The 12,396-nt window shown below is 36.5% G+C and overlaps 1 protein-coding gene across 3 annotated transcripts in view; it reads left to right on the top strand.

The window, feature by feature from the left end:
* USP25 (ubiquitin specific peptidase 25) overlaps positions 1–12,396 on the top strand; it is an 89,157-nt gene that overhangs the window by 16,375 nt on the left and 60,386 nt on the right. For all 3 annotated transcript variants that reach the window (XM_017807978.1, XM_017807980.1, XM_017807979.1), the window contains exons 2-3: positions 3,771–3,848; positions 4,933–5,077. In XM_017807978.1, the coding sequence (XP_017663467.1) occupies positions 3,771–3,848; positions 4,933–5,077 (223 nt within the window). The remainder of the gene's footprint in view (positions 1–3,770; positions 3,849–4,932; positions 5,078–12,396) is intronic.

Genomic DNA, 12,396 nt, shown 5'->3' with positions numbered 1-12,396 from the left:
GAACCATCTCCTTTGTCTGGCCAAGGATTTGGGTTACCCTGTAGCAGCTGTACCAGCACAGTCTGGTGCTGTAGATCGAGTCCTGGAGGCTTTTTAGAGTTGAGTCAAACGCTATTCAAGCTACATGGAGTATGTGTGTATGTGTGTGTGCATGTATATCATAGCACTGCAGATATACCTGAAGTCTTGACTCACTGAACTGGAGGATCTCTGCTGTAGAAAAACTATGGGATCTGTCATGTACATTTAAGGGTAAGATGGCAAACAGAAGTGGCTACAGGAAAATTTGAAAGAATTGATGTAGATTTCTTAGCACTAGCAGCTGTACCTGGTTCTGTTGGAATGAACTTTTTGGATCTGCATTTGAAGAGAAAAATTGCTTATTAAACTGAATTAAAGTACAGTGAGTTATAATTCATAATTTGAGCCTTTGCTGATGCAAGATCGAAAAAAATAGGGAATTGTGAAAGAGCTGCATTAAAAAAAATACAACAGCTTATTTGTGTTAGAACTTCTGGTTGTGATCTGAATCTTCTCTCACTGGCCTGATTTAATTAGCATACATTAGTGTAGATACTTCAAACACTTGTAAATACTTGTCTGCTGCCTTCTTCATTTTTTATCTTTGTTTTAGTGTAGGATGAGCTATTTTCGGTATTTTTTTATAAGCTTTTGAGTGAATTAAGATCGTAATTGGTTAGAGTATCTAAGTAAATGGTTTTGGACATTTGAGGGTCTATATGCTTCAGTTGTGGATAATAGTAAAATAAATTTCATATATGCCACAATAAGCTGTGTTAAAGGAATATTATTCAAAACAAATAAACTTTAACCATTTTGACTTTTGTGGAGTAGTCCAGATGCACTAAATTAAAGTCACATCAAGAATTAAGTAATATAAGCTCTCTGAATATGGGTGCAGTTGTGTTTCATAAACTTCTTAAATGAAAAGAAAAGCAAAAAGAAAACTGAATCTCATCTCCTGATAGTGAATGAGGAAGGGGTTTTTGATAGTTGCCTGTTCTGTCATTTGTAATGAAAAAAATAGAGCTTCATGTGTGACAACATATTGTCAATATAACAGGGAAGGAGAATAATGGCAAGTTAAACATCCAGTTGCAAGAAAGGTCTGTACACAGTAAAGGTGATGTAGTTATGTCAAATTTGAAAGGATGAGGGGAGATGGTGAGTTTGTAGAAGAGAAGGCCACCATTCAGGTGGTGTGTGAAGGAAGTTTTAGCTGCCTTCTGCAGTTTCACAATTGTTTCTGAAGCCCTGTTAGTCTGTTAGCAGGTGTTAAGAGAACATGTTGGTTAGGTAGAAATAATTTAAATTATACTCTTTCTAGAAAGGGAAGTCTATCATCATTCTTCAACTTCTGTGTCCTTTAAAATAAGTCAATTAGAGATTAATAGCAACTCGTCCACATTTACCTGAGAAAACAATGATGTCTAAACCAGACAAATGCCTCAAAGCTGTTAATCTTCATTTGAGATACTCAGGGTAACTGTTAATTTTTCTCTTAATTTCTGTCACTTTTAACTAGGGTGCTTGTGGATTCTCCATGTTGTTCACTTAATTACCAGTTAGAAATTTTGCAGCTGATTGCCTTGAACTCTTGGCCTCTAAAGAAGTGTAATTGGGTGCTTAAACTATCTCTTGATGAGAAAAGAGCATCTCTGGGCCCGGTTCTGATCTGTTAAATGTGTATGTCCTTGGGAAGGGGGCCTTGAACCACAGCTTGACACTGGAATACTGAAATGTGGATATAAACTACAGATGTCTAGGTTTATAAGTCACAGCTGTGCTCATAAATTAACAGCCAATATTTTGAACTGCTAAGAGATGGTTTGTTGGTAAACTGTTTCTTCTGTCTTTTCCCAGTGTCTATGAACAATGAATATCCCCCAGTCAGCCTTTCCAAGCGTTGTATATATTGTGGAAGATACAGAAATCTGTTATAACTTGTTGTAATAATAATTTATAGTGAAACTATTTTCTGTTTTGTTAACCAGCACATTGGTGGCAAATAAAAAAAAGAAATCCGCTTTACTGCCATGCCCTTGAATTGCTCCTGCCAATTTTAATGCTGTTGTAATTATTTTTCCCAAATACTCAATTTTTTTTTTTTTCTTTGCTTCTTGCCAAACCCAGGGGCAGGAAAGCAGCTTCATAGGGGAAACAAGTCATGGCTTTGTACAGTGCAGTGAGATGCACAGAGTAAACAAACGAGGGGGGTGAGGGTTGGGGATAGAGTGGGAGTTTGTTTTCCTGCATCACTTCACTTTTCTTGTGCCAACAGTAGGGGTTTTAAAAGGAAAAGAGGAAAAAAAAAAAAGGCAAATTGGGCTGTTAGCAGTGTCCCTTAGGATCATAAATGAAGGGAAGATTGTGTATGTAATTCATAAACATCCTGAACTATACGCCTTCTATTTCAACTTATTAGGGCATGAAGTAGTGCCTGCCAGGTTCATTTCACACAAGGGAATTCAGCATTCAGGCAGCTCTTAATTTCCTTCTCTATACAAAGCTGTGATAAGGAGAGAATAAGGGTATTTGAATATTTGATTCCAGATAATTTGTTTTAAAGATAAGTATTTTAGAAGTAGCCTCAAGACAATTATAGTTGTTATTTTAAATTGAATTTGGAGAGTAGCAGGAGAATGTTTATTTGTCCCGATAGGAAATACTCTTTTTGTCTTACAAACAAAACCCTGTACTTTACAAAAACCTTCTCTTTAATAGATGAAATTATTGTTTTGAGTTCAGGATGTGGTGGGCAAAGAATAAAAAAGAAAAACCACTTGCAAATACCACCAAGCTTTTCTCCTCTTCCCATCTGCCAAAGGAACAATTGAATTTTTTAGTGTGGAACAATGGTCAGTCTCCTCTGTGTTTTCATGGTTTTAATGGTTAAGATGGTTATAATGTTTAACAGGAGTTCAAGGATTGTTCCAGCCTAGTCCTTGCTTTTTGCTTCTGTGATGTGATACCAGAGCATGAGCGGAGTGAATCATCTCTTGGCTCTAAACAGGGGTGGGACTAGATTTTTATTTAAATAAGCAAAACAAAACCAAGCCTCAAAATTCTTATGGAGTGAATATTTAAGAGAACCAGAACCTCTTATTCTTTTCCAATTCCAAATGTTACTTTGAACTCATTCATGGATGCTGACTGATGATGTGATTTGGGAGAGCTGGAAACAACTGGCCCAGGAAAGCGGTTAAGATGGATTCGTAAAGTTGTGCTTCAGCCTCGAGAAACTCCGTATGAACATTTTTGTAGTATTCCTCTTAGAACACCTCAGTGATCAGTAAAGATGAATTTCTTGGCTCTGTGGTTGGAATGGCTGGGAGTTCTATATGTTAAGGAAATAATGGGGTTGAGAGTAAATGGGAGTTGAAGAAATTGGTTTTGGTTGGAGTTCAGTCATCTACTCTCCCTATTGCCTTCAAAGACCAAGCTTTGGAGTTTTATTTGTTTTGGAGGGCCAACTGTGGCTTTATATGGGCTTATTAAACCTGTGCTGCGTAAGCTCACCCATCATCCGTTTTTCTGTTTAAAAAAACACCCACTGAATCTCAAAACCAACCAACCAAAACCCCTACATTTGGGAATCGAAAGTGCCCAAGTTGCAGAAACTAAGACAAACTTGTGTAACAAAGGTTCTACCCCTTTTCAGTGCATAAAACTCATATGGAGATACTTTTAATGTTATTTTTCATGTTATTTGGCTCTTAGCTTATTGTGATGATCTGTTTTTGTTTTAGCACCAGCAAACCTTTTTAAATCAGCTGAGGGAGATCACTGGTATCAATGACATCCAGGTACTGCAGCAGGCACTGAAGGTAAGATGACTGTGTCTGACTTGTAGCTGAATGTATCTTAATTCTTAACTGCCTATGAAAGCCATAAATCCCACCCTTTCTTACTCTTATCTCTTATTCCTTCATTTCCATTCCCAGCTTGAATTTATTCCGGGGAGGGAAAAATTAGCTAATAATGATGACTTGTTCACTTCAGAAGGAACCTTGATCTCTTTTGGTACTGACATAATAATTAGTCAGGTGACCAGAGATGAAAAGATAGAAATGTTATGACTTGCCTGTAACCTTTATCTAAAGTGTTTTGAGATATATTGGTGCTACTACAGCTGGTCACCTCCTGAAGAATTAAGTGTTTTCTTGTCAAGGTGTAGTTATTTTCTGTCATTCACAGGCCCAGCTGAGTATGTAGAATGAAGAACTCTGCTTGAAATTACCACCCTTTGCTAATTTGGTGTTGTTTCACTATTTTTTCAACCATGGTTATTTCTTTTACAGCACAGAAGAGTTCTTTTGATGCAAGTAAAGAATAGCAGGACCCTCTGTTCTGTTTTCCTATATTTATATATCTATCTAAAATTTAAAAAATGCCTGGTCTCCCTAAAGCAGAACTTTTTAGCCATTTATACATGGTAAATGAGGATTTAGTAATTTAAATCACATATATATATATATAAAGAGAGAGAGACAGAGTTGTTGCTTCAGATTGAGTGTAAGTTGTGTGCACAACTGCTCTTCAAAAGCAGTTTAAAAAGGAAATGGTAGGTTTTCAGAAGAACTCACCTGGTTCGTGTTGGTTTGTCAATGTGCTGGTTATGTTTGTTGAGAGGTTGACCTACCTTGCAAGACCTTTAATTTTTGTTCTGAAATAAGTAGAACTCTAACAAAGTAAATTTTTATATTATGTTTTATCTTTATTTTGGTTAAAATCAGTGAAATATGCAGAATATGTCAAGTTTGGAAACTTTCTTTTCTAGTCAGTATTTTCCCTGACAGTACAGTGTGTCATTGTGTCATTGTTTTGAAGTTCCTTACGATGTCCTTTGTTTAAAGAAAAATTGGAAAAGGTCGAGGGGACTCTCACTTCTTGCTTTCTTGATGCTCAAAGGACAGCAATGGTAATCTGGAGTTGGCTGTGGCTTTCCTCACTGCGAAGAATGCCAAGGTTCCCCAGCTAGAGGAGGCAACTTACTACCAAACAGCCCTTCCTGGAAATGACAGATACATCAGTGTGGGCAGCCAGGCAGACACCAGTAGGTATTTTTTCTTTTCATAAATTTAGTTTTAAATGCAAGGAAACTAAAACCTTGCCTGTGAAATGACTGTTAATCTGCTGATAATTCTTATTTATCAGTTTTTAGGTTATTACGTATTTCTTTCCTTATTTTATTATTTCCTTATTTTATTTTTTCCTTATTTATGGTACTGATCAGAGGGTGAATAACTGGGTTTTCCATACTTTTTTCCCTTTTTTTTCCCATATACAGAATTTATTTTGGGGTCATGCAGTAAATAATTTAGGGCAAAAGCTGGGTACTCTTCCATTAAAATAAAATAGTAGAAGAGTCTATCAATGTCTCTCTTAATATGCTAAAGCTTAATATGTTTAAGAGTAGCTTCTCCCTGATAGGGATGACTTTCCAAAAGGGAGAAGTGAGAGGTTAAGTGTGAATTTTGTAAATAAAAGAGTAGGTATTTTATATGTGAAATAAATATTAAATATACGTATTTTTAAACAGTTTTGTTTAGTTGATAGGGGAGGCCCCACAACCTGCATTTTTTTGAGCCTTGCAGGTCCTATTTCTTTGCTTTAGTGCACAGTTATTTTTATGGGCAGAAAAAGTTGTTTAATGTGTTCAGCAGATAAATATGGTAAATAAAATGAAAGAAAAAGCCAAAGGATGTTTTGTAGTGGGATTGATTTCTGTAAAATCCAAGTTTCCTAATACTATAGTTACATTTCACAATTCTGAATGTGGATGTAGAATATTTTAATTCTGTACTGATCCTTTGACCATGTATTTAGTACATCTATGTAGATTTTATTAAGTACAATTATTTAGAACAGTAGGATTTTTTTACATCTTTGTTTCCCTAATATTGGTCTGGCTATGGTGGCACCATCATAAAGAAGTTTAGTGAGATCTCCTTATCAATTGTACAATTGTCTTTCTGTCTCTTGAACCTTGACATTAACAGTTTTTTAACTTTTTTTTTTTTTTTTAAATTAGAGATGAGTTTATTCTCAGCATCTCAGATCTGAAAACTGCATTGTAATCCTTGGTATTACTAGCAACCCCTGAGTATGTTATAGGTAGTTATATTATCCCTGCACTAAGTTGTGGGGGGCAGTTTGGCGTTTTTTATATGATTTTTCTTTTTCTTTTCATTTCTTTGGAAAGAAAACCCACACAAGCCCTGTGCCATATATTTAATTTTCAATATCAGAAAATTACCATTGAGGAAATGGAGACTATTTTCTACAAACTTACCACTGCTTCATAGTCTGTAGTACTCAAGACCTACTGTGGCAGTGGGACAGTAAGCTGGATTCTCTTGGAGTCTGTGTTTAATTAGATTTAATAGCAATCCCATTAATAGAATTGTTTAGTTTTGCTGTCACTTACTGTGCTGTGCAACCTTACTGAAGATATGAGGTGACAAGGGATATGAATCAAGCCTGCAGAGTCTACATTACCCATGACTGATGGTCAAACTGGGAAGAGTAGGTCTTGAGTTGTACATTGCAAAATGCATTTCGGGATTCTCTCTTTTCTGGAGGGCTGAAGGTAGACCCAGATTCTTTACAGTTACACACCACTACAAGTCAGTAGTCAAGAAGCTGCAACTGTTGTAGCAAAGTAGATTTTTTTTTTTTTTGTTTTTTTAACATCTTTAATGTCTGGTCAGGTCCTCACTGACAACACAGGTGAGAACCCTTTGCCAGCCTTTGCCATTTTAGAGTGAAAACATGTTATGAGATAAAGGCACCTTAGATGACTTTTCTTCATGTTGGAGAACTTACAGAGCAAGAAGTAAACACAGCAGAACAAAAGCCTAAACCAGTGTGATCATAGAGCTCCCCCAGGCCCCTGTAGAGATCTGATGAAAGCTTCTGGAGGAAGCTTACGGTTCTTTTGTTGTAATCTCTTGGCCTGTAATTATTTGGATTATGGATTTAAAAAATGCAGTACGCTTCAAATGAACCAGTTTCAGGGCTGTGTTAGACAGTACTGTCATGTAAGGGAGTATCTTGAAAGAGAGCAGATGACTTGTGAGAAGAGAATGGAAGGGTGGGCATGGATGGAAAACACATCAACCATCAACACTCACTTCTGCAAAGAACACTTATTAGCAGTTCTCAGTGACTGTGCTGAGTTGCTGACAGTATCTTGTCTTTCAAATTTGACTCCCTTTATTATCCCACATAGGTATAATTACATGAATTAATTATAGCTCAACCCTTACTGTTCCTTACTGCTCAAATACCTCTGTGCTTTTGGAACTTAGGATGCCATGAGTCACTGAGCTTTGCTGTCCGGCCAAGGTAAAGCATCCAAACTGGGAATGAGTCACAGATAAATATCAGAGCTGTCTTTTATGCCAATCACTTACAAAGCCTGTTGAATGTATTCCTCACGTAAAGGTATATCAGATGTGTTCTGCAAGCTTGACTGACTGCATTTCTTTGAAATGGTTTCTTAGTTAAGGGGTAAAATAAAAATGCTTACGTATAGCTTAGCAGCCAGCAATTAGCCTGGACTGTGTGCTGGCTCTTACAAAAGTGACAGTGGTCATAAACTGTTTGAGAATTCCATCCTGTATGGTAGGAAGTATAAGAAGTATAAGAAAATCTGATTTCTCTTATTAGCAAATGCAACATTTCAGCAGCTGTAAAAATATTAATGAGTTTGACTAAAATCTACTCTGTCTTTAAAGCAAAGACTGACTTGCACAATCAGTGTGGCTCATGGTGCTTGCCTTTTTGCCTGTTCAAAATGGCATGTGCAAGCACCTGCAAGTGCCATTATTTCACACCAAGAGTGATGCATACTTTATCTGATCCTTTGCAAAGGTGGTTTCAATATTTTTGATTTTTTTTTTCCCTTCCTGCAATCTGTTAGTGAGCAGAAGGTGCTTAAGCATTAGTCTCGCAATGTAGAGATGCATTCCTTTTAATCTAAGATCATTTGAAGGTTCCATTTAGTAGAGTAAATCCTAGGCATTGCAGTTAAAGCAAATCAGTAGAAGTTTAGTGGTACTTTCCAATATTTTTACTGTATTGATTTCTCTAGAAACTTTTTTTTGGGTGTATTTCATCTATGGCTGCACAACAGAACTGTTGCATTGCTAAGCATGTGTCTGTTTTCTTCCTATTGGAGGAACTTACAGAACTCAGGGTTAAAGGAAGCAGCAGAACGAAGAGAAGACATGTATTTTAGAAGTTGTATTGTCTTCAAATGAAACAGCTGTCAAGACAAATTCTCTTCTTCTCTTGTTTTGAAAACTCTCAGTTATTTTTCACTAAAACTGAATTATTAGTCTTTGTAATTGCACATTCCATAGCCAAAACAAAAGATTTCAAGCCCTTTTATAAGGTCATAGTCCAATATAACTGTTAAATGCCACACACAGCAATTTTGAGGATTGTAGACTTCATTGCCTCTGGCTTTTTGTATCTTCCTGTTCTTGGAGTTGAAGCCTTTGCATGGATTGCAAAAGTCATTCTGTCAGCCCTTCGCAATGAGGTAGACTTTAGACCTAACTGCACCTAAAATCTCCCAAAGTGATGTTTATATTACGTTTCTTACAAACCATTCCATTCTAGAGACTCTGAAAAGTTTATGGGGTAGTTTGTTTTGGTGCTTACTTCCTTACTTTTAGACTCCTAATGTCTTACCTAAATCCTTCTTGCTTCAGGTTAAGTCCTTTACTCCTCGTGCTGTCCCTGGTGGAAATTATAGTACACTTCATTCCTTTTATCTCAGATGAAGTGTTGCATGCTTAAAGATAGTGTTTTTTCTCAGACCTAAACTAAACAAATTCTTTCTGAGTATTTGGATGCATTTCCTATCTCTATTGTCATTTTTTTTCTTCTCTTCTAGGCCTTCTTTGATAGTTCTGCCTTTTTTCTGAACTATGGCTCTGAAAACACTCAGCTTGGTTTTTAAGAAAAATGGGTGAATCTATAAATACCCATGTAGTACTCTGACAAAAGTGAAACACATCATATTTTCTTCTGTGCTGTGATGTGAACTGCAGATTGAACATGAATTGGCTGTAGGTCCTAGGTCCTTCTTGGCACAAGTCCCAGTCAGTCCTCATTCTACAGCTGTACGTTCATTGTTTCTGTGATTAGAATTTGACACTGCCTTCTTCTGTCACCTTACCTAACTCAGCCATTGCTCTGTGTCTTCATGACATTTCCTTCTGTTTCAGGGATTATTTGTGTCATCTCCATCCAGGTTCCTGGGAGTGTTTCTAGCTTGGTATGGCAGGGTCCCCTGCTTCAAAACGTCAGGAGTCTTGTACCTTGAGGTCCTCCTTTAATCTTACAGTTTTAACCAAAATGGGCATATACAGCCACCTAAATTCCTTTAAATCTTCACGTAGAAGCCCAAGACCATCTTGAGTTTAACATCTCAGAATGAATAGTAGAACTTAACTCTGCTTAACTCTGCTCATAATAAATAAAATAGGTGTAGCCTTAACTTCCTTTTTATTCTTTTTATCTTGTTGATGTGTTGAAATTGGAATCTTGCTGGGTTTTCATACTTGACACCTATCCATTGAGCTGCCCCTTTGTTTTTCTCTCCCTGTTCCAATTGTTGCATCACTGTGGATGTTTATTGACTGTCCCTGGGTCCAGTTGCTACTTCAGATCTGTCCCTCATGCTGAGTTTCCCAGACTCCTTAAAAGGAATCTGAAGCTCCTACTCTCTGCCTCTTCCTTATATAAATAACAAGTCAATAACACAGTAATTATTTTAATAACCTAGGCAATAACCAAATAAGAACCATTTATTTAAATGATGGTAGAAACTTCCTAAGTAAACAGATTAATAAGAAGTTATTTTAGAGAAGAAGGAAGAAATATTATATAGTGAGTGCATTTATTATATATACATTTGTATATTTGTCACAAATTTCAATATACAACTTAAATTGCTTTGTAGAATTACAAACAATGTCAAACTCTCTGAATCTTACGCACCAGAAGCACACATTGTTATATAATAATGCTGTAAACCAAGAATACATTTCTTAGTAAAACAGATGATTAATTATGCATGTTAATTGTAGTTGAATAAACATGAATGCAGTAAGCCAGACTGTTTTGATGAGCAGTTTCTTCGTTCATAGAGAATTTCTTCATAAGCAAACTTTTTTGTTTATTTAATAGTCATGGCCTGGCTGAGAAGGTTTGCATTTTCTAAGGCTATGTGACATATGGTGAGAAGTACCTTTATGAGGATGAGCCAGTGAGAATTAAAGTGTTCTGTGGCCTAAATGAGAGGAGTATTACAAAATCAGCATGTGTAAACTGAAGCCAGGTAACTATACATTTGGACAAGTGGCATTATTCTTACATCTTCATGAAATGCATCCTTCAGCCTATCACAGAAGACTCGTGTGTCTGATAAATACTTTGGGTAAAAGTCATCTCTTTTTCTTCAAACTCATACGTGGAACACAAAAATCTGTTGGTCAGATAGGAAACTTCAGTAGCTCAGTTTCCTGAATGAATTCTACTACTAATTGCTATAAAATAAACATTCCAGTGTAAGAATTTACAAAATGTGAAAGTATTTTAAAACAAAAGCAAGAAAAAAAAACAAACCTGCATGAATTTCATGCAGTATATGTACACTTGTATAATCCATAACCATCTGACAGGAATGGAAACTATTCAGACAAGGTAATATATATATTTATTTTTGATGTTTTAGAAAGAGGAGTTTAGTGTCAGACTGGTACCCTTCTGTGATGACTTCTATTGAGATCTCTTCTTTATAATCTATGATTTGGGATTCAAGTCATACATGAGCTGTTTCAGCTTAATGAGTTACTGTGTCAGCTGAGATGCTGAAAAAGACCTTGAACCTGCTCCAACTACAGCAAACATGAGCTAAAATACATTAGCTTAAATCTCCCAAACATTTTGATTTTACATGTGCTATGAACTAAAAGCTTGCATGGAGTAGGTTACTATGGATTAGCTGATATTTAGAAATATATTTTTCCAACATAAATTATGCTGGATAAACTTTCCGTGGCATAAATCGATTGCACCACTCGCATGTGGTGGTAATATCTGGCAGCAGGTCTTCACTGTATTGTCTTTTTTTCATGCAAATCAGGGGCAATGTATATGTGAAAAGAACATTTCTAAGGAGAATCCTGTATTGCCTGCTCCAAAACCCTTGCATGCCAAAACAAACCGTTGTGTTCATCTGCTTTCTGAAAGCAAGTGGAAGCCAAGAATTTGAGGTTTTAATATTAAAATGATATAATCACTGGTAATGTGAATGGCAATAAACTTCTGAACACATAGAGTGGTGGTATAGATTAATAAAGATTAGGAGCTAAGGAGGTGCAAAGAAGTTGAATATTTCAATGGAAGTCTGAGTTGGAGTTGATCTGGATAGATTTTTGTATAAAAGTGGGAGGTTTTGTTAAACACATAAGTTTCAGCTAAGTTATGAGTTCTTTTCTAGAAAATACTCCCCATATAAAAGATCTTACTTCTTAATCTAACTGTCTTTTATTGTTGTATAAAAATTTCATCACTCTCACCTGAATAGAGACTAGCTAAAGGAATATTTCTCTGTAAGGAAGTAATGGGAGTAATCCATACTTCTCCACCAGCACGCTGGTGGGTGCTGGGTTGAGACTTTACTCCATCTTCAGTTGTGCCTACTATTACTACTTTCAGAAAAACAGATGTCTTCAAGGGACAGGAGGTGCTGTGTGTGACTCCTTGCAAATGTGTAGAAAACACAACGCAAACACCACATTTCAGAGCATAATAGGTAGTGTATGTGGTGAGGGGATCCTCTCATTGCTGTCAACCTTTCTAGCCTTTCTCCTGCTCTCAGGCTGTAGAACAGAGCCATGCTTGTATGTGACCCAGGTTGAGGTGTTATTTTAGCCCAAATTACATTGTTCTCAACATGGCAGCTCATATATTAAAACCTCTCTGGGTGAGATTTCTGGTGGTGGTTCTAATTGCTTTAGTACTTCTGAAGGAGAATTTTGGCCATCTGAGTTGAAGTATCCTTTTGTTATGCTGGAAGATCTGAGCTGACTGTAGAAGACATAAGAATAAAATTAGGAAGTGCTGCTTTTATGATCATAGTGTTTTTCCATGCTAGGTTTTGAAGATGCTGATGTTAACAGAGAAGCTTCTTTTACAACTTCTTTTTGGTTTCAGCTTCCTGCAAGGACAGGTCATCCCATTTTGAGTTCATACACAACTATGGCAATGATTTTTGTATATGAAGTTCAGTGTTTTGTTTTGATCCACTGATCACAAAAAAAGAAACCCCAGGGAAATAGGGGAAGCTGCAGT

The sequence above is a fragment of the Lepidothrix coronata genome, unplaced genomic scaffold (genome assembly GCF_001604755.1).
Source record: "Lepidothrix coronata isolate B3197 unplaced genomic scaffold, Lepidothrix_coronata-1.0 Scaffold21, whole genome shotgun sequence".
Taxonomy (NCBI): Eukaryota; Metazoa; Chordata; class Aves; order Passeriformes; family Pipridae; genus Lepidothrix; species Lepidothrix coronata.
Note: the sequence above shows the minus strand (reverse complement) of the source record. Positions and strands in the feature narration are given on the sequence as shown.